Source organism: Arabidopsis thaliana, chromosome 2 (genome assembly GCF_000001735.4).
Source record: "Arabidopsis thaliana chromosome 2, partial sequence".
Taxonomy (NCBI): Eukaryota; Viridiplantae; Streptophyta; class Magnoliopsida; order Brassicales; family Brassicaceae; genus Arabidopsis; species Arabidopsis thaliana.
Genome location: NC_003071.7, coordinates 11,159,463 through 11,177,522, shown reverse-complemented (window position 1 = coordinate 11,177,522; position 18,060 = coordinate 11,159,463). Strand labels below are relative to the sequence as shown.

At 33.7% G+C, this 18,060-nt stretch overlaps 3 protein-coding genes, 2 non-coding genes and 2 pseudogenes across 10 annotated transcripts; 3 read left to right on the top strand and 4 right to left on the bottom strand.

Moving 5' to 3' along the window:
* The first annotated feature begins 4,244 nt into the window (after window positions 1–4,244).
* KCS10 (3-ketoacyl-CoA synthase 10) lies at window positions 4,245–7,107 on the top strand. Its single transcript, NM_128182.4, has 3 exons — window positions 4,245–4,871; window positions 5,406–6,031; window positions 6,106–7,107. Exons 1-3 carry the CDS (start codon window positions 4,464–4,466, stop codon window positions 6,722–6,724), a joined length of 1,653 nt encoding a protein of 550 aa, NP_180193.1. The 5' UTR covers window positions 4,245–4,463; the 3' UTR covers window positions 6,725–7,107.
* A 1,743-nt stretch (window positions 7,108–8,850) lies between these two features.
* AT2G26240 (Transmembrane proteins 14C) lies at window positions 8,851–10,275 on the top strand. Its single transcript, NM_128181.4, has 3 exons — window positions 8,851–9,204; window positions 9,664–9,798; window positions 9,891–10,275. The coding sequence occupies exons 1-3, from the start codon at window positions 9,150–9,152 to the stop codon at window positions 10,025–10,027; spliced, it is 327 nt and encodes a 108-aa protein (NP_180192.1). The 5' UTR covers window positions 8,851–9,149; the 3' UTR covers window positions 10,028–10,275.
* AT2G26230 (uricase / urate oxidase / nodulin 35) lies at window positions 10,177–12,948 on the bottom strand. Its single transcript, NM_128180.5, has 9 exons — window positions 12,762–12,948; window positions 12,361–12,577; window positions 12,155–12,247; window positions 11,967–12,042; window positions 11,778–11,887; window positions 11,249–11,340; window positions 10,998–11,171; window positions 10,818–10,911; window positions 10,177–10,638 (listed from the first exon to the last, which is right to left on the bottom strand). Exons 2-9 carry the CDS (start codon window positions 12,565–12,567, stop codon window positions 10,555–10,557), a joined length of 930 nt encoding a protein of 309 aa, NP_180191.1. The 5' UTR covers window positions 12,568–12,577; window positions 12,762–12,948; the 3' UTR covers window positions 10,177–10,554.
* Window positions 12,949–13,431: 483 nt separating this feature from the next.
* AT2G08145 lies at window positions 13,432–14,247 on the bottom strand. The gene has a single exon (NR_143737.1). It is a non-coding gene; the product is annotated as an uncharacterized misc_RNA (transcript).
* Window positions 14,248–15,130: 883 nt separating this feature from the next.
* On the bottom strand, window positions 15,131–18,042 carry AT2G26220 (annotated as a pseudogene). Of its 4 annotated transcripts, none has more exons than one of them (4): window positions 16,849–18,013; window positions 15,566–15,854; window positions 15,415–15,449; window positions 15,145–15,330 (listed from the first exon to the last, which is right to left on the bottom strand). The 4 variants fall into 4 exon arrangements; another variant differs by having other exon boundaries at window positions 15,415–15,714; window positions 15,798–15,854; another variant differs by having other exon boundaries at window positions 15,131–15,330; window positions 15,566–18,042.
* AT2G26215 lies at window positions 16,080–17,460 on the top strand (annotated as a pseudogene; the record flags this gene model as incomplete). Its single annotated transcript has 3 exons — window positions 16,080–16,124; window positions 16,844–16,901; window positions 17,051–17,460.
* On the bottom strand, window positions 17,678–17,863 carry MIR825. The gene has a single exon (NR_140672.1). It is a non-coding gene; the product is annotated as a microRNA ath-MIR825 precursor (primary transcript).
* Window positions 18,043–18,060: the final 18 nt, after the last annotated feature.

Below are 18,060 nucleotides of genomic sequence, written 5' to 3'. Positions count from 1 at the left end.
AGGTAATCTTCGTTTCTAGACGAAGTCACAAAACTTGACGAGATTTGTGTGTCGAAGCATGAACCTCTCTTTCAGAGTTCTTCAATTTCATCATCTTATAACTATCCATCACGTTTTTGTTTTTGTTATGATTGGTAACAAGCGGTTAAATAATAAGAAAATTGTTATGAAAATACTATAACTAAAGTTCTACTTTTTTTGCTAAATAACTAAATCCTATTTAATATTGTCGCTTATGAGAGGTTTTCTTTTGTATCCTTTGTTAATGAAAGAAAGTTCCACATCAAAAATTGGAGGAATTATCAAGTGATATATAGAAGGTTCGGACCACTCCACCTATTGTCAATTGGTTTTAGGTTGGAAGCCCATGTTAAACCCAGTTCTATCATCCTCATCCATTGAATTTTTGTGAATTTATATTTGATATAATAATAAGAAGGGCCACAATTATTTCATATTTTAGCCATCTTTATCTTAGGGTTGACTGTGGTTATGGTATGTAAGTCAACGGGAGTTTAGAACCATGACTCGTTGGATAAGATTGGATAGTTTTTTTATATTTCACTTCTTAAACCGTTTCTTTTTGGTTGTATATATAAGAAAACTACTAGTATTAACTATTAAGTCTGAAATTGTCTTAGAAGATTGGTTCGATAATCTTCTCTTATATCTACAACCTCACGTGATCATTTTCTGTTGCACTATATATAGACTATAGAGTATAGACCCTTCTTCTTGAAACAAAGCTCTTTTTTTTTGTTCAAGTTTCTTTCCTGATATAAGCGCAATGACAGAGTTCTTGAAACAAAGCTTTTTTGTGACAACCAAAAACTAAATCCTTTAATTATTTTTCTTTGCTAAATGAGTATGTATCATATAAGATGAAGATGGTTCGGATTTCCATGTTCATTACCTATGCTTTTGGTTTCTTGGCAAAACCTATAAAAGAAAAAAAGGCAAAGAAGTAAAAACAATATTTAGTCAATCAAATGAAAAATCTTCAGTCATTTATGAACAAATTCAAGCATGCACGTACGTGTTTGGATCTTATTTTGGTAAAGTTTATTCACTGCTTCATTTGTTTTGGACTTCTATTTTTTATTTTTTTATGGCCTACAAAATTCATGGTCCAAAAGGACCTAACCGATCTGAAATTGTTTTTTTTTATTTAAAAACAATACAAAAAAGAGAGAGGGAAATAATAATAATGTGCAATAATGGTATAAGGGGTTGCTTCAACTACTTCCCGTAAAATGCATCAGCCATTTGACTCATTAAAGAAGACAGCCATAAGTTAGATATCATCATAAACATTTCAACATCCATACCTCTCTTGTCAACATTACTAATTTCCCATACGTCTTAGCAACTTCTTTTAACAGCAACTTTTTTTCCTTTTCAAGTTTAACCTAACAATGTTTTGATCACATATCAATACTACATATTTAGAATATATATATGATGTCGTGTTTCGTTTGTGGATTTTGTTTTCTCATGATTTTTAAAATCCCATGTTTACACGATCATAACGTTTCGTCAATTTTAAAACGATAACTCTATAAGTAATAGCGTGTACCTTCATCGTATTTCTTTCGACGTCGTAATTATGATCACCATTCACCATTTTCCTTCTTTTTTCTTTTTAGGGTATATAACGCAACTATATAAAGCACACGTACTTAAAGAAACCCATTTGGGCATGTGTTGTCCTTGCTGTGGATCACATGCATAAGTCTGCTTTTTCTTTTTAATATGAATTGTTTTTGACTTCATATATAGGACCAATTCAAACATTTATATTTAAAGAATATTTTACTCAGTATTATTACTTTCTTTTGTAATGATTTACAATTTTGTGCCACTCGTATGTATAGCGTTTTAAAGAGGTTACTTACCAGTAGTTTTTGTCCAAATTTTATATGTGAAATAACCCTTCTCGGAAGGCTACCACATTTCCATTAAATTATTGGAAAACTTTTACAAAATGTGACAATTCGATCGGAAGGCTACTATCTCATAGGTATTGAGGCAGGATAGTCACTAAGTTAATGATTCTGCATCGGTCACAAACGTGGTGATCGACGTGAAAAGATTGAGCCCTCGCAAAAGTGAGATGGTGCTTTGTCAAACTTTTGCGATAAGTGATCATGATAATTACAAATTAAACTTCATTTTTGCCGTTTATGTGTCACTTAAAATTATGTTTTATTTTAGTTTTCTTAAATGAAAAAAGAGAGTTTATATATATATATATATATATATGAATCAAAATGTTAGTTAGTGGATCTTTTGATTCTGAAAAATTGTTGGATATTTGTTTCCTCGCTTAAATTGGTATTTATAGTAGAGTTTGAATCGAGGATTTGAATAGGTTCAAGAATTATTTTACCCTTTGGAAGCGTCATCTCGCTTTGAGTTCTACTACGATGTTATGGTTAGACTCCCACGGTGGGAGTTCCCATTTACTCTTAAATGCAACTGAACGGGCTTTACTATTTGATGCAATGATACAAAGAACCTTCAGATTTAAACAATGAGACGATCGCAACACAAGAGAATAATGTTACTGATCCTTCTACAACAAACACTGCACCAAGGCCTAGTTTGCTTGATTGAATGAAGTATACAAAGCATAGACACTTATCACATTTAAAGTATTTGTAATATGGCAATTTCGTATGTGTTAACACATTTCTCAAATTTTAAAAATCGTTTATATGGATCTTATAAAATATGGTAGTAATAATTTAGGTGGGGGATTGGGTCATTATTTATTTCTCTTCTATTTTGCTACTGCATTAACTAATATTAGGCTAAAAGTTCCTTAAATAATAAAGCTTTTTTATGCGTAATGTAGCCGCCCTCATTTATATAGGTCTCACCACCAATCGATTAATTGTAAGTAACAGAAATTGTTGATTATAGTTAAATGAGTCGTTGATAATTTGTTTAAATTTGTAAACTCTTCAGGCAAAATTTATATTATGTGAACAAAATTGCCATATATTTCATATCATGAATGAATTTGGTCTAAACATACTCCATACTGTCAAGGTTTAAAAAACATTATATTCATACAATCATACCATGAATGAATTTGTGTAAAGCTGTAAACTCTTCTTGCATCCTAGCTATTTTCCTCTTCTTCTTTTTTCTTTTTCTGACTAGTCATATAGATTTTTTTTTTGATTTTTATTTGATCGTTGGAGAATCTTCAAAAGATGACTCCACTCATCTTTTCAAAAACTACCTAGACCATATACAGGGCTCTCCGTCTACAACAATTAGCGTCCGGAAAACGTAAAGAAGTCTACAACAATTAGCGTCCTCGTGGATCAGTATCGTGACATTTGTGTCATGGAACCTATCCTTGGCAGTCGAAGTTAGGCTCACTCCCAACGGTCTAACTTCTAAGTGCTCACTAAAATATGAAAAACTAATGTTCTCGAACAAACACCACCTATAATGACTCAACCCTCCATAAAATTCGAAAACTGATCTTAAACAAAAATATATATAAGTGACGTAAAACATAAATTTATGTATATCTATTAAATAATAAATTAGTGAAGTAAAACATAAACTTAATCGCATAAAAGTTTAACTTTATTTTGCTTCTCAATAGATTTTGACTACATAATAGACGTGGATTTTAGTCAAACACAAGCGATATTGCAAAATTTCCGATATATATATATACACGTCTTTTTCACTAATAGAAAAGTAAACATATCAGCTCATCTTTTCTCTATTGGCAGTTCTCATCATCTTAATTGAAAATTTATGTTTCCACTTTTTTTAGCTTAGATACAAACTCAACTTTGTAAAAGATTTTCTTGTTGCATATTAAATTTTACATCACAACAAAAAGAAAAAAAGAAATAAACAAAGGAGATCAAATAGGTTGTACATAAATTAAGCAATCATACAACATCAAATCAACAGCTAAAAAGTTCAGTACAATCTTTACTTCCGAATTTACTTCATTGTCTTGACATCATGTTCTAAACAAAAACCAAACCAAAGTTCTCCACAAACCTGTCGGTTTTTAACCAAACCAAAGTTACTAGCTTAATTCAAAAAAAAAAAAAAACAGAACTGATTCAGAAACCCCAAATTGACAAATTGTCAAATTGTCAAAAAGTGGTCATCTTTATCCTTTGACATCTGGTTAGTATAAAAAATTGTAATAAATGCAAACATAAGATCCAAAACTACACCTTATTAGAACGGAGGAATTAAGAGTGACATAACTCACTCCAACTACGACCAGTACAAGTAGTTGGCGACATTAACTACCTCTCACCAACCACCAAACCCAATCCCCACAATATTACCATTACTCTCATATAACTACACATATTCATATTTACATTTTTTGCCAACACAACTCCTTATAAGATATACACTTCATCAACCTATAGATCTCACTCACATAATCAACCTACAAAACAAAAACAAGAATGGGTAGATCCAACGAGCAAGATCTGCTCTCTACCGAGATCGTTAATCGTGGGATCGAACCATCCGGTCCTAACGCCGGCTCACCAACGTTCTCGGTTAGGGTCAGGAGACGTTTGCCTGATTTTCTTCAGTCGGTGAACTTGAAGTACGTGAAACTTGGTTACCACTACCTCATAAACCATGCGGTTTATTTGGCGACCATACCGGTTCTTGTGCTGGTTTTTAGTGCTGAGGTTGGGAGTTTAAGCAGAGAAGAGATTTGGAAGAAGCTTTGGGACTATGATCTTGCAACTGTTATCGGATTCTTCGGTGTCTTTGTTTTAACCGCTTGTGTCTACTTCATGTCTCGTCCTCGCTCTGTTTATCTTATTGATTTCGCTTGTTACAAGCCCTCCGATGAACACAAGGTACGTCCCAACTTTTCCATAGAGGAAATAGTCTAAATTACTTTTACCCAAAAAAAAAAAAAAAAAAAAAATCTAAATTAAGTATACTTAAGAAATTATAATTAGATTTGTCAAAAAATAATAATTATAATTAGATGGATTAGTTGTTTATAGGGCTGCCTAAATAAAATAAAATTTTGCCTTTGCATGTGTTACGTTAGTAATTATTTTTCAGGTATATATAAAAAGTAATTATTTTGCAAAACCTTTAGATATTGGTTACGTTTGATTTAAAACCGAATGGTTTCGTAGAAATTTGAGAAAGTAGATAACCTAAAAACTCCGATTAAAGAAACCGGTTTGACTTATATAATTTTAACTGGTTTCTGTTTTCATTTTATTTTATAAAAAAAACAATCCAAATTTACGACTATAATCAAAGGAGATTGATAGGAACCGGACTGATAATTAAATGAAGCTGAATCAAACCAAACAAAAGTTCATTTAATTCCGGTTCTCTCGGGTTTAATCTCTTTTTGCATTGGATTGGTTTAGGTGACAAAAGAAGAGTTCATAGAACTAGCGAGAAAATCAGGGAAGTTCGACGAAGAGACACTCGGTTTCAAGAAGAGGATCTTACAAGCCTCAGGCATAGGCGACGAGACATACGTCCCAAGATCCATCTCTTCATCAGAAAACATAACAACGATGAAAGAAGGTCGTGAAGAAGCCTCTACAGTGATCTTTGGAGCACTAGACGAACTCTTCGAGAAGACACGTGTAAAACCTAAAGACGTTGGTGTCCTTGTGGTTAACTGTAGCATTTTCAACCCGACACCGTCGTTGTCCGCAATGGTGATAAACCATTACAAGATGAGAGGGAACATACTTAGTTACAACCTTGGAGGGATGGGATGTTCGGCTGGAATCATAGCTATTGATCTTGCTCGTGACATGCTTCAGTCTAACCCTAATAGTTATGCTGTTGTTGTGAGTACTGAGATGGTTGGGTATAATTGGTACGTGGGAAGTGACAAGTCAATGGTTATACCTAATTGTTTCTTTAGGATGGGTTGTTCTGCCGTTATGCTCTCTAACCGTCGTCGTGACTTTCGCCATGCTAAGTACCGTCTCGAGCACATTGTCCGAACTCATAAGGCTGCTGACGACCGTAGCTTCAGGTTTCATTCATTTTGGTATTAATTCGTTTTACAATCTCTTGACGACCTAGTAACTAATTTTGTGTGGTTTTTAGGAGTGTGTACCAGGAAGAAGATGAACAAGGATTCAAGGGGTTGAAGATAAGTAGAGACTTAATGGAAGTTGGAGGTGAAGCTCTCAAGACAAACATCACTACCTTAGGTCCTCTTGTCCTACCTTTCTCCGAGCAGCTTCTCTTCTTTGCTGCTTTGCTCCGCCGAACATTCTCACCTGCTGCCAAAACGTCCACAACCACTTCCTTCTCTACTTCCGCCACCGCAAAAACCAATGGAATCAAGTCTTCCTCTTCCGATCTGTCCAAGCCATACATCCCGGACTACAAGCTCGCCTTCGAGCATTTTTGCTTCCACGCGGCAAGCAAAGTAGTGCTTGAAGAGCTTCAAAAGAATCTAGGCTTGAGTGAAGAGAATATGGAGGCTTCTAGGATGACACTTCACAGGTTTGGAAACACTTCTAGCAGTGGAATCTGGTATGAGTTGGCTTACATGGAGGCCAAGGAAAGTGTTCGTAGAGGCGATAGGGTTTGGCAGATCGCTTTCGGTTCTGGTTTTAAGTGTAACAGTGTGGTGTGGAAGGCAATGAGGAAGGTGAAGAAGCCAACCAGGAACAATCCTTGGGTGGATTGCATCAACCGTTACCCTGTGCCTCTCTAAATTATCATTCTTCTAAATTAAATCAAGTAAGATCTCTAATTACTCCAACCAAAAGATACAGTTTGGTTGGATGATAGGAGTTATTTACTGATCATTCGTATCTAAGTCTGTTATAAGAATGGATGTGGCTAGAGTCCTGTTCAGCTTCAACTTGTTTTATTTTTTGTTTGTTCTCTATTGGATCTTCATAAACTTTGAGAGATTAAAGAAAAAAACTCTTCTTTAGTTTGATAGAACAGATGGTCATTGTAATTTCTTTAATATGTCAAAGTAAAACAATTTCTTTTTAAGGCAATCTATATTCAGATACATAATAAATTTAGTTTACGTGTATAAGAAGATACTTGTACGAAGTAATAAAGAAACATAACTTTCGGCTGATAGTGATTAACCTTGTGTGGTATGATGATTTTTTTAATTTACTTATTGTGTTGATCTTTTCAACTCCTAAGAAAATTTAATGGGGTTTTATAGTAATCGTATGCAAATCTATGTTGAATTTTATGCGAACAACCCATAAAATTTAATCATAAGAAGTTTGGATTTGAAACTTCAAACTACATTTTAAAGTTTTTCTTTTTGTCGATGTTCAAATGTTAAATATATAAATCAAACCAAAGTAATTATGAAAAATGATATGGAAACTGAAATTTATGGACAATGCCAACCCAACTTTAAAGACAAAAACAGAGAGGTGAAGTTAAAAACAGATCACATCTTAGGACGGTGAAACGTTGTCCACTGACCGAAGTAATAAGGTTCCATACTTCGACGTTAGGTAGATAGTTAACGAAAGTGATCCCCGCAACAATGGCCTTAGAAACATTTTATATATATTATTTAGAAATAAGAAAACAGTTTTAGTCTAATGATTAAAATTGTATGAATTGTATTACAGAGTTTCAAAATCTAAAGTTCAATTTTATATTTATATATGGTTGGAAATTACAAAATATGGACCTTCGTAGTTTATATCGGGCTTCATTAGAGATATGGGAAGTCAATTTCTTGAAAGAGAGATCGAAGTTTAGCTCCACACAACAATCTCACATGAGACGCTCTAATAAGATTTCTTACATTTAGCTGTTGATCTGCAACAATTTTTTTTTAGGTCAAAACGACTTGTCAAATGGTGTTATTTCAGGAGTGCACATTTGTAATACGTTGAAAAAACTGTAACTCAATTTCATTCGTATCTCCTATATATTCCACACATCCATTTAAGCTTTGATCATCGCTATAAATTATAAATTTTTACAACACCCATTTAAACTTTGATCGTCGATGTAAATTATAAATTTTTTCACTTCTATAAAAGATAATGATAATTAGTATTTGAAACGCTATAATTGTTTATAAAAGTAGAAGATATATATATATATATATATATATATATATATATATATATATTTAGAAAAATAAGTTAATTATTTGAAAGGACAAAAGTAAATCACAAATTCAAAAAGAGATTCAATTACCTTCGAATGCATAGCGGAGATAATCGAACGAATTCCTCATAATATATTGAAGAAAATATCATCAACATGTCGTCAATTTTATAACATGATTTTGTTACTTGTTATAACATGAGATTGTCAGAATCAGAAGTGTTCCTGAACTTGTAAATGCCACAAAGCCAATAACAATTTACAACTGATTTTAGTTATTTAGTGTTGTTACTTGAATATTTTTCATTTTGTTATTTAGTCGAATTATTCTTCATCTAACTAAACAAATTTAACTCGAAATTAAACCAAAATGTCAACCCCTAATTGTGATTAAGATGGAAAATTAGCAAATTTAGTGAGACTAATTTTTTTATTTTTTTTGATAAAATAGTGAGACTAATAATGATATTATTTTATATATATCTTTAATGATGTAGATTAGTTTTGTCTATGATTACATTTTTCTAATGATATTCTAATGTAATTTCTTACGCTTGTCAATGTTACCGTTTATGATGTACTTTCCAAATAATAGTATAGAATAAAATCACATTAGCAAATGATGAATTTCGAATAAGTGACTGAGAAAAAAAGAAATTGAGAGATAAAAAAAACATGAATCAGTGAAAAACAAGCTACATTACACGCAAACAATTTTTTCTTAGGGCATGGATTTTACTCCCTTGTTAATTGGTGGATTTACTCCATCAACACGCATTTTGTTAATGAAATTAACCCTTTTCCCATCATATCCACGCAAATCGTCAAACTTATGGGCCTACTTTCTGTTTTCAAATAGAACAGATTCAAAATCTGTCAATAAGTCCGGCCCAGTAACAGACCCAAAAAGGGTCATCGTTCGTCAAGTCATGACGCCGTTCTTGACTTGCTTCATTTGACCAGACTTGCTTCGTCTCCAATTTTTCCCCTGAAGAAAGCAAAGAGCATCATCGGCGCTGAAGAAGAAGAAGAAGAAAATGGACTCATCTTTGTCGCAGAAGTTCACTCTTGCTTATGCTTCTCTCCTCGGAGGTATTGAATCTGATCGCTTCCTTCTTTGAGTTTTCAAATGATTTCGTTGACTTGATCTAGTTATTATACAATTAGGTATTGAGATAGTGCAAGAGAGGAACCATTAGATAGTTTGACTTCACGAGATATTCACATCTCTAATATCATTGTCACTGTCTTGAGTACTATTTATCCAGGCTTTGTAATGTGTGGTTACTAGTCTGATTGTAGTTTAGCATGTGTTGTTTTGTCAATAAGTGTATTAGTTGTTAAATTCATGATAGAAAACTAGTTCTATTGTCTTGTTCTGTCCATAAATGCGAGTGTTAGATTTGGATCGTGGTGAATAGCAATATTATATCTAGTGATGAGATAATCATTGGAGTTTCTACTGTGATTTCTTGATCATAATGTTTCGATAATGGTGTGTATCTAACATGTAACATGTAATGCGTTGACTCATGGCAATTATTGTGGCAGTTGGTGGGTTGATGGGTTACCTGAAACGCGGAAGCAAAATATCACTTGTCGCAGGAGGAGGTTCAGCTGCGTTGTTCTATTATGTATACACGGAGCTCCCAGGAAATCCAGTCTTAGCATCCTCCATTGGCATTGGTAAGAAATCATACTTCTTGTTCATTGATCTTGGCAAATCTTAAACCAGCTTATGATGAGTCCAAAGTTCAAGTATGTTAAACAATATGCAGTGGGGTCGGCGGCACTGACAGGGATGATGGGATCACGTTACCTAAGGACGAGGAAAGTGGTACCGGCTGGACTTGTGTCGGTGGTGTCACTCGTCATGACTGGAGCTTACTTGCACGGCCTCATTCGCTCAAGTTGAAGTGTCTCTGCTATCTTCCTTGGACCTATTTTCCAATATTGTTAAGGTTTTTTGGGTGCGCATTTCAAATTTCTGAAAATTGTTGTATAAATGCTTTGTGGTGTTGTTTCTTTTACCAAGTTCTTATGTCCTTGTGTACTTTTAAGAGATTATATGATGCTTCGAGTTCTTCATTTAGAAAACTTAAAATCACTTCTTCATATGGTTCAAGAGAGTTCTATTGGTAAGAGTGTTCAAGAGAGTTCTATATTTTCTCATAAATTTGTCATGGCACGTATTAGAGCATATATGATGGCTAAATGAGAGGTAAAAATGTAACATGACTGCGAATCAGTGATAATATATGTAAGCTACATTTTTATGTGAAACTGTTTGCAGTTACAGTATTATTCTTGCAACAAAAGCCAAAAGTTGACCTTACACACTTCATTTAAATTGTTATTTCATAAACGAGGCAAACGCCAAAAGTTGCAGAACCTGTGAAATTGTGTTTGATATTTCCATGTATGATGTATTGTCTTAAAACCTCATAGTTTCGAGGTTATACGGCTTAGAGTTGCTTCTATAGATCCATGAGGTTCATCGGTTGGCAGGTACACATCATCTTTAAACTGCAAATGCAAGTCATTGGAAACGATTCATACCCTGAAATTATTAGCTTTTATGCGGCTTTTTTGTTGTCTGATTTTAAGTTTATAACTATGTATTACTGCTGCTACTTATCTACTTATCATTTTCGTTTACGTTTTGTGGTTTCATCATAAAGACAACATCACATAGAGGTTCTTACCTTCACCATTGAAGGGTTTTCCTTCGTTGAAAGATTTACTGGTAGAAAATGAATATTTGGCATTTTTAGGTGAATCGATGATACATCAGCGAACCTGATCATGTTAATAAGAACCTTTATCATGGCAAGAATCACATCATCACACAAACAGCGAAATAAATATAGACTGATATGTGATACCTTTTCAGTACGGCGCTTCCCATGAGGTAGAGAGTGCGTTGGACAGAAGGGCTATACACACCAGTTTCTGGTGGACCAAAGAAAGTATCCATCAGAACTTTCTTAACGTCCATGAACTTCTCGCTAAAGTAGAGTCCTTTTGTTGGAATGCTTGCAACTGACTCATACGAGTACCTGTCATCATGAACGTGTATGTCGGTTTCAAGAATCAATCACAAATAAGAAATGTAACATCACTAATTAACACATACCTCCAAGATGCATTAACCTCTGTGGCCAGCATTCGCTCACGAGTTTCAGGCAGAATGGTGTATTTGTCTCTGACAAACCTCTCAAATCCTGACTGTTCATTTGCATAAGAGCGGCTTTTGTGAACAATCAATTATCAGATCTTGTCTTTTGACATCCATTATTGTCAATATCCTAGGATTAAGATACAAACTAGATAGACAATAATAACATCAAATCTAGATCTTCACTCATTGTTCATATCATTCTTCTTTGAAATTCCTCTCCATAAAGTTCCTAAGTTAGAGTAGACTTCTATCTCTAAAACTACAGATTGCCAGGTATAATATTTGTCTCCGAGATCTAGTGGTTTACAAAATATGGAAACACTACTGGAGCTTCTTTATTGACGAGAAAAAACTGGAAAACGCTTGTCCAAAGACCGTGGAACACATCTAACTCGCCATTATCCAAAATATAACAGTGATAACACTGACAATTCAACACCTTTCTAACAAAAAAACATATATCTACAGAAAGATGTTTATATACCTGGGTTGTCTTCAGTAGAGCTAGTCCTCCAATACCGGAAGTTAAGTTTAATGCACCAGACTTTTCTACTCTTGCCTCTGTAGTATGGTTCTCTGACCCAAGCTTAAAACCTTCAAAACAAAAGATTGATTTAGAAAAACCATTAAACTATAGCAAATATTCGTTCCAGAAAAAAGTGTCAGAACCAACCATGTAAATGTGGTTTTCCATCGATGGAGACACGCTCCCAGGGCTTCTCAATGATATTCACGATAGCAGTAAATACCTGGTTAAACAGAGAGGAAACAAAACAGCAAAATGAATAAAACATCTTTAAGGTGAATATATCCAATTGCTTACTAAAAAAGATATGGTGATAGTGCATAGTGCATACATACCTGTGGATAAAATGAGCAAAAGTGTTTCCCAATAAGTATGGCAAATTCCTCCACCGAGAGCCGATCTCCACATTCCTTGGCTTTCACATAAACCTTCATTCCAACATAAAACATTTGTCAGACACTAGGATATAACCATGAATAAGAACAGAAACATTTGTTCACTAGAATGACTCTAAGACCAACAAATATTTTGGTTGACTTACAGTGTTTTTAATGGTATCTGTGGCGACAATATCAGAGTTATCATCAAGACGGTAAGAAGAGAGACAGTGAGAGAGAAGACTGATGCTAACATTCCATTCAACAAAGTGATGAGATCCATCATGAGCATGACGCCAAACTCTTCCAACTCTCACTCGAGCCTTCCCATGTCTTTGGTCCAATCTGATCCCATCGGCTTCTTGTGCCATTCTAAGTAACCTTATCAAACCAAATTGATACATAGAAACATAGAGACACGTTAATATCTGATTCAACTCACGGATCTACAGAATCAAGTTTAATTTTGACAAATCATCTTCGAGTTCTTTAACACAATATCATCATCCAATTTAGCCCAGGAATTGCTAGCAGAGAGAAAGACAAAAAGAAAAACAGGGATCACCTGAGAGATCGATCAAATGGTTTCAGCAGACGATGGAGATGGAAAACGCAAGGGGATGAAGAAGAAGAAGAAGAAGATCGATTTCGCCTTGTATCAAACGAAGATACCTCAGAGCAAAGAAACAAACGTATACTTCCTTTCCAAAAATCTCAATGGCCATTTTCGGTAAAATACCCTGCCAAAAGTTAAATTACGTAAACGTATACTTAGGACTTGTTATTGGTTTATTGATTTGTAAATCTACGTAGAATTTGAAAATTTTAAGATATATGGATTTTGAAATAACATGTGTTTACCCATAGATTTGAATCCTTCTATTTTTCTCTTTTAAATCCATTCAATTCCATTTAAAACATAACATGAATTCTCAAATCCAAAAATAAATGACTAAACGAATAACAAAAGATTTTAACTAGTATTTATAAATCATCGAATCAATAACACATAATTTTAATTAGAATTTTAAAATCAGTAATTGAATAACAAATAATTTTTGTTTGGATTTTCAATTCCTTATAAATGTACAAACCAATAACCCTTCCTTAATTTCTTTGTACACATCTCTAATCTTTTTTTGTTTTTTTCTTCGGTAACAATACATTAATTAAAAAAGTCATATCATTATTAGTATCTCAATCGGCGAGGAAAAAGTTTACAAAAGAAAATTAAAAAAAAGGAATGTTGCATTATTAGGCACTTTTAAGAAATGTTTTTATGTTTGAGGCACTTTCTATTGTTCAGACACTTTTTCTTGTTTCTGGAGAAAATAAAGACAATTCTATCCTTCCCAAATTGAATCATTAATTGCTAAACCGGTTCGATTGGTTTTGTTTGATGTGGTATCTACTTAAACACGGGGTCAATAAGATTAAAACAAGTTAACAAACGGTTGAGATCTCTAAAAACAATCTCAGCCCACCTCTTCAATTCGCAATTTTCGTTTCTTTCCAATTCTCCACCTTCTCGATTTCTTTTTCTTCTTCTTCCTCAATTCGGATCCTTATGAAAACTAAAAGAAAGTTATCTCTATCTCTCCATGATTTGTAGCGTCTCCGTCTCTTCATCTCTCCATAGTTTCTGGGCTTGGTTCCTTTTCTCGGGTTCTTTATTTTGTCTAAAAGAACTTCGATTTGATTCCAAAAGTGATTGGAGGGCTTGGGTGTTTAAGGAATCTCAGTTTTCAGTAACGAGATCAATGTGTTTCCGCCGGAGTAGGGGGATTTTGTAGTCGCAGATCAAGCTTTTTTCTTCTATCTATGGAAAGAAAGAAACATCAGAATCCACGAAAACATCTCAACTTCTCCTGCCCCTGTCTTTTCACAGATCGATAGGAGCATACGTGAAACTCTTCTAGCTCGTCGTTGCCGCAATGGCTGCGGACGTCTACCCTCGCAATGGTTTTCCCATGGCTAATTACTCATAAGTATTTCCTTTCTACTTAGTTTGTTGTAGTAGCTTTGACTTTTAAATTTTTTTTTTGGTCAGAGCAGCTCCTTGCCCCCGAGCTTTATAATTAACATTGTTCCATTTTGGTGATAGAAATTCATATTTTATTTATAAAAAGAAATAGTAGACGTATACAATAACTTTATTGTAAAATGGATATAGCTTAGGAAAAAGGTTTTCGTATGGACTAATTTAAATGGATTCGTTTTTATAGACACTAAAAATTTATTTGTTAATTTTTCTTTCATCTCCACCTTCAAAATATTGATTTCGAAAAAATGGATATGGCTCAGTAAAGAGGTTTCCGTATGAACTAATTTAAATGGACTCGTTATTATGGACACTAAAAAATTATTTTTTGATTTTTTTCTCATCTCTTTCTTCAAGATACTGATTCCCAAAAAATGGATATGGCTCAGTAAAAAAGTTTTAGTATGGACTCGTTATTATAGACACTGAAAATTATTTGTTGATTTTTCTTTCATCTCCATCTTCAAGATATTGATTCGAAAAAATGGATATGGCTCAGTAAACATTTTTCCGTATGGACTCATTTAAATGCACTCATTATTATGGACATTGAAAAATTATTTATTGATTTTCTTTCATCTCCACTTTCAAGATATTGATTCAAAAAAAGTAGATATGGCTCAGTAAAAACGTTTCCATATAGACTCATTTAAATGGACTCGTTATTATGGACACTAAAAAATTATTTGTTGATTTTTCTTTCATCTCCACCTTCAAGATATTGATTCCAAAAAAATGGATATGACTCAGTAAAAAAGTTTCCATATGGACTCATTTAAATGGACTCGTTATTATGAACAATAAAAAATTATTTGTTAATTTTTCTTTCATCTCCACCTTTAAGATGATGATGCCGCGAGAATATGGCTATATATGGACATGACTCATGGTATCTATATCTTAGATTGGCATTGCCTTGTGAGTATATTAAAATTCTTTTGTCTACATTGTTATATTCATATTTACAATTATCGATAATGTCAACAAATATTGAACAAAGTCATTAAGAGAGAAAAGTCTTAATTTGCTGGTATGCGTGGAAGTAGAGTGCAGCGATAAGAGACTTTGTATATATCTGTTGAACATTCACACCCTGCAAAACTGAGATTGGTTGTTAGGAACTGCAAACATTTGAGAAGGATATAAAAAATAGAATCGTAATATATAATAAACTCACGGTTGATTGAATGTATGAAGGAGTGAACTTGATGCCTTCCGTAAAGAAAGGCACATGAGCCATCAGAACGAGAGATCAATGTTATAATTGAGAAGAGAGTGATGGTGTCCAAGATGTCAAAAAAAAAACACAAATCAGAAAAAGAGCTCACCTCCTCAAGAAACATAGCAGATAGTAAAACAGAGAAAAAAGGCTCTATGGCTTTAATGGTATGAGTAAAGGAAACATAAACTTTCTCGAGGCTCATGTTCGTAAATAGATTACCAAGTGTGTGCACAACATCAAGCGGCAAGATGGCAGCTAGATATCAAGGAAAACATATCAGAGTGAGTGACACATCTCTAGAACAAACTGAACCCACATGACAGTAATGGGCACACTACCAACAGCAAACTGAACCAAAGTCACAATCATTGGAGCATGGTTAGAGCTTTCAAAACCTGCAAGATTACGAAGAAACCAGAAATTACTATTGGTTCTCTCAGAAGTAAGAATAAAACAATAAAGTCACCAAAATAGCAAATCAGCGAAACACGTCTCTCTTCTATATAAGATATAATCAAATTTTTGAATTCTTCATCCTAATCAAAACATGATTGAACACAAAGATGTATCTAAACCTTTACATTTTTTGATGAATCAAAAGTTAGACTTCTAACAAGAAGATGAGGAACAGAGGAAACTCAAGTCGTGTAAGGGTTTCGTTTAAGGTTTTTTTTTACTGGATTTGTTTGCTGGAGACGATGAACATTGATCGAGCAAATGTAAATTAGGTTTTTTTTACTGGATTTGTGAAATGAAACTGTAAAGTCGTGGGAGAGATTCAGGAAAATTGGTGAAAGGGAACCATATTTGGTTTAGAAAAAACGGGTTTGGTTTGATTCACAAATGAAAAATCAGTTTTAGGGTATAATAGTAAATTTGGCAATGCAAAGTGCCTGATCTTTTTGAAGTGTTGTAACACGTAAAATATTTTTTAAAAGTGTCTGAGAAGGCAAATATCTCTAAAAAAAATACAGATATAGAATAACGAGTTAATAAGACAATACTAGAGAGAGAAAAAAAGAAAAAAAAAAGTCACACAATACTAGAGAGAGAAAAATAAGAAAAAAAAAAGTCATATAATAAGACAATATCATCTAAAGAGATTGAAGAAATCGGACCACTCCTCAAGCGACTTCGAATGTACATCTCGTTTACTCAATTAAATCTGTAATATCTATTATCTTCAATCTCTATAGTATAATTAATTAAGGCGTTACATATATAATATATAAATAAAATTTGTAATTTGTATGTATTTAGTTATACTATGTAACTTTACAACATCAGTGTAATTAAGCTTCTAAACAATTGTTTTCTACTTTTACTATATAATATCAGTGTTAATAGATCCTATGGAGAATATGGAAAAGCCGGAATCTGCTAGTTTACCAACGTCGCAGTAGTATGTGGTGGAAGGATGCACAACAAGATATCACAGATTCGTATGAATGTTCATCATATCAGGCCAACACAAACAATCTTCATGAAAGAGAAGCCACACTTGAATCCCAACAATGGCGAAAACCGCACCAAGGATTTCTGAAATGTAACTACGATTGTAGTCTTTTTCGGACCGGGGAAAATGGAAAAGCTGGATGGATCATAAGAGATGACCGAAGATTTTTTATTGAAGCGACACAAAGTAGAGGCAAACCCTGTAATAGTGTCATTGAGGCGGAACTACATGCTCTCCTTATGGTCATGCAACACACCTGGATACGAGGCTACAGAAATATTACCTTTAAAGGAGATAACAAGCAAATTCCACATCTTATCAACGGAGAAATACAGAATTTTGGAGTCCATAACCTGACGAAGGAAGTCCAAACAAGGCAAAAAAGATTCACAAATGCTACATTCACATGGATACCAAGGCATTGCAACAAGGCGGCTGATTGTTTGGCAAAGAAGTTAATTCCTGCCAATGTTAATTTTATACAACATTTCTTTGTTCCTAGAAGCCTTGTACAAATCCTCCATGAGGATCACTTTTCAAACTAATAAAAGTTCTTTTGATGTTAAAAAAGAAAAAAACAATGTTAATGGACTAATGGTCATATATAAAGTGAGAAATCAAAGTAAATCCACAAACTTGCAGTTTCTTATCTCTTAACAAAATCCATATAGTTCTCTAGCTAAACACTAACAATAATAGTAGAATAAAAAGTAAGGAACAAGTTCACAGAGTACTTCCTGAATTGGATAAAATTGACAACATCACATGTGAGATCCAATTTTGGTCTTTACACATCAAAATATACATCAACTTGTTCATGCACCTTCTTGAGAAGCATAGCTTTTTCATTATTTTCTAAGATAAATTAGCTAAGCTTCTTCGAGCTGGTGCTTGAACGAGTCGATGGAATCAACTAGTGAATTCTATACAAAAAGTAATTATAGAAAGAACAAGCAAATTAAAGAAACAAACATGGTCAGAAAATAAAACGTATAATCTTGAAAACTAGAACTGCACAAAGTCTACAAGCAGATGAAACTTCATTTGTTTTTATTGAGTGATGATGCTAAAACTAGCTACTAGAAGGGAAGATTTCAAGAGATAGATAGATAGGGTTTGACACTGATTTTCTAACACCATTGACC

Coding starts and splice junctions, on each gene's coding strand:
- AT2G26230 (NM_128180.5), bottom strand. CDS start 12,567: ATGGCACAAGAAGCCGATGGGATCAGATTGGACCAAAGACATGGGAAG. Junction 11,888..11,966: donor TGGAAAACCACATTTACATG/GTTGGTTCTGAC, acceptor TTTGTTTTGAAG/GTTTTAAGCTTGGGTCAGAG. Junction 11,341..11,777: donor CTCTACTGAAGACAACCCAG/GTATATAAACAT, acceptor GCAAATGAACAG/TCAGGATTTGAGAGGTTTGT.
- AT2G26240 (NM_128181.4), top strand. CDS start 9,150: ATGGACTCATCTTTGTCGCAGAAGTTCACTCTTGCTTATGCTTCTCTC. Junction 9,205..9,663: donor TTATGCTTCTCTCCTCGGAG/GTATTGAATCTG, acceptor TTATTGTGGCAG/TTGGTGGGTTGATGGGTTAC. Junction 9,799..9,890: donor AGCATCCTCCATTGGCATTG/GTAAGAAATCAT, acceptor AACAATATGCAG/TGGGGTCGGCGGCACTGACA.
- KCS10 (NM_128182.4), top strand. CDS start 4,464: ATGGGTAGATCCAACGAGCAAGATCTGCTCTCTACCGAGATCGTTAAT. Junction 4,872..5,405: donor AGCCCTCCGATGAACACAAG/GTACGTCCCAAC, acceptor GGATTGGTTTAG/GTGACAAAAGAAGAGTTCAT. Junction 6,032..6,105: donor GCTGACGACCGTAGCTTCAG/GTTTCATTCATT, acceptor TGTGGTTTTTAG/GAGTGTGTACCAGGAAGAAG.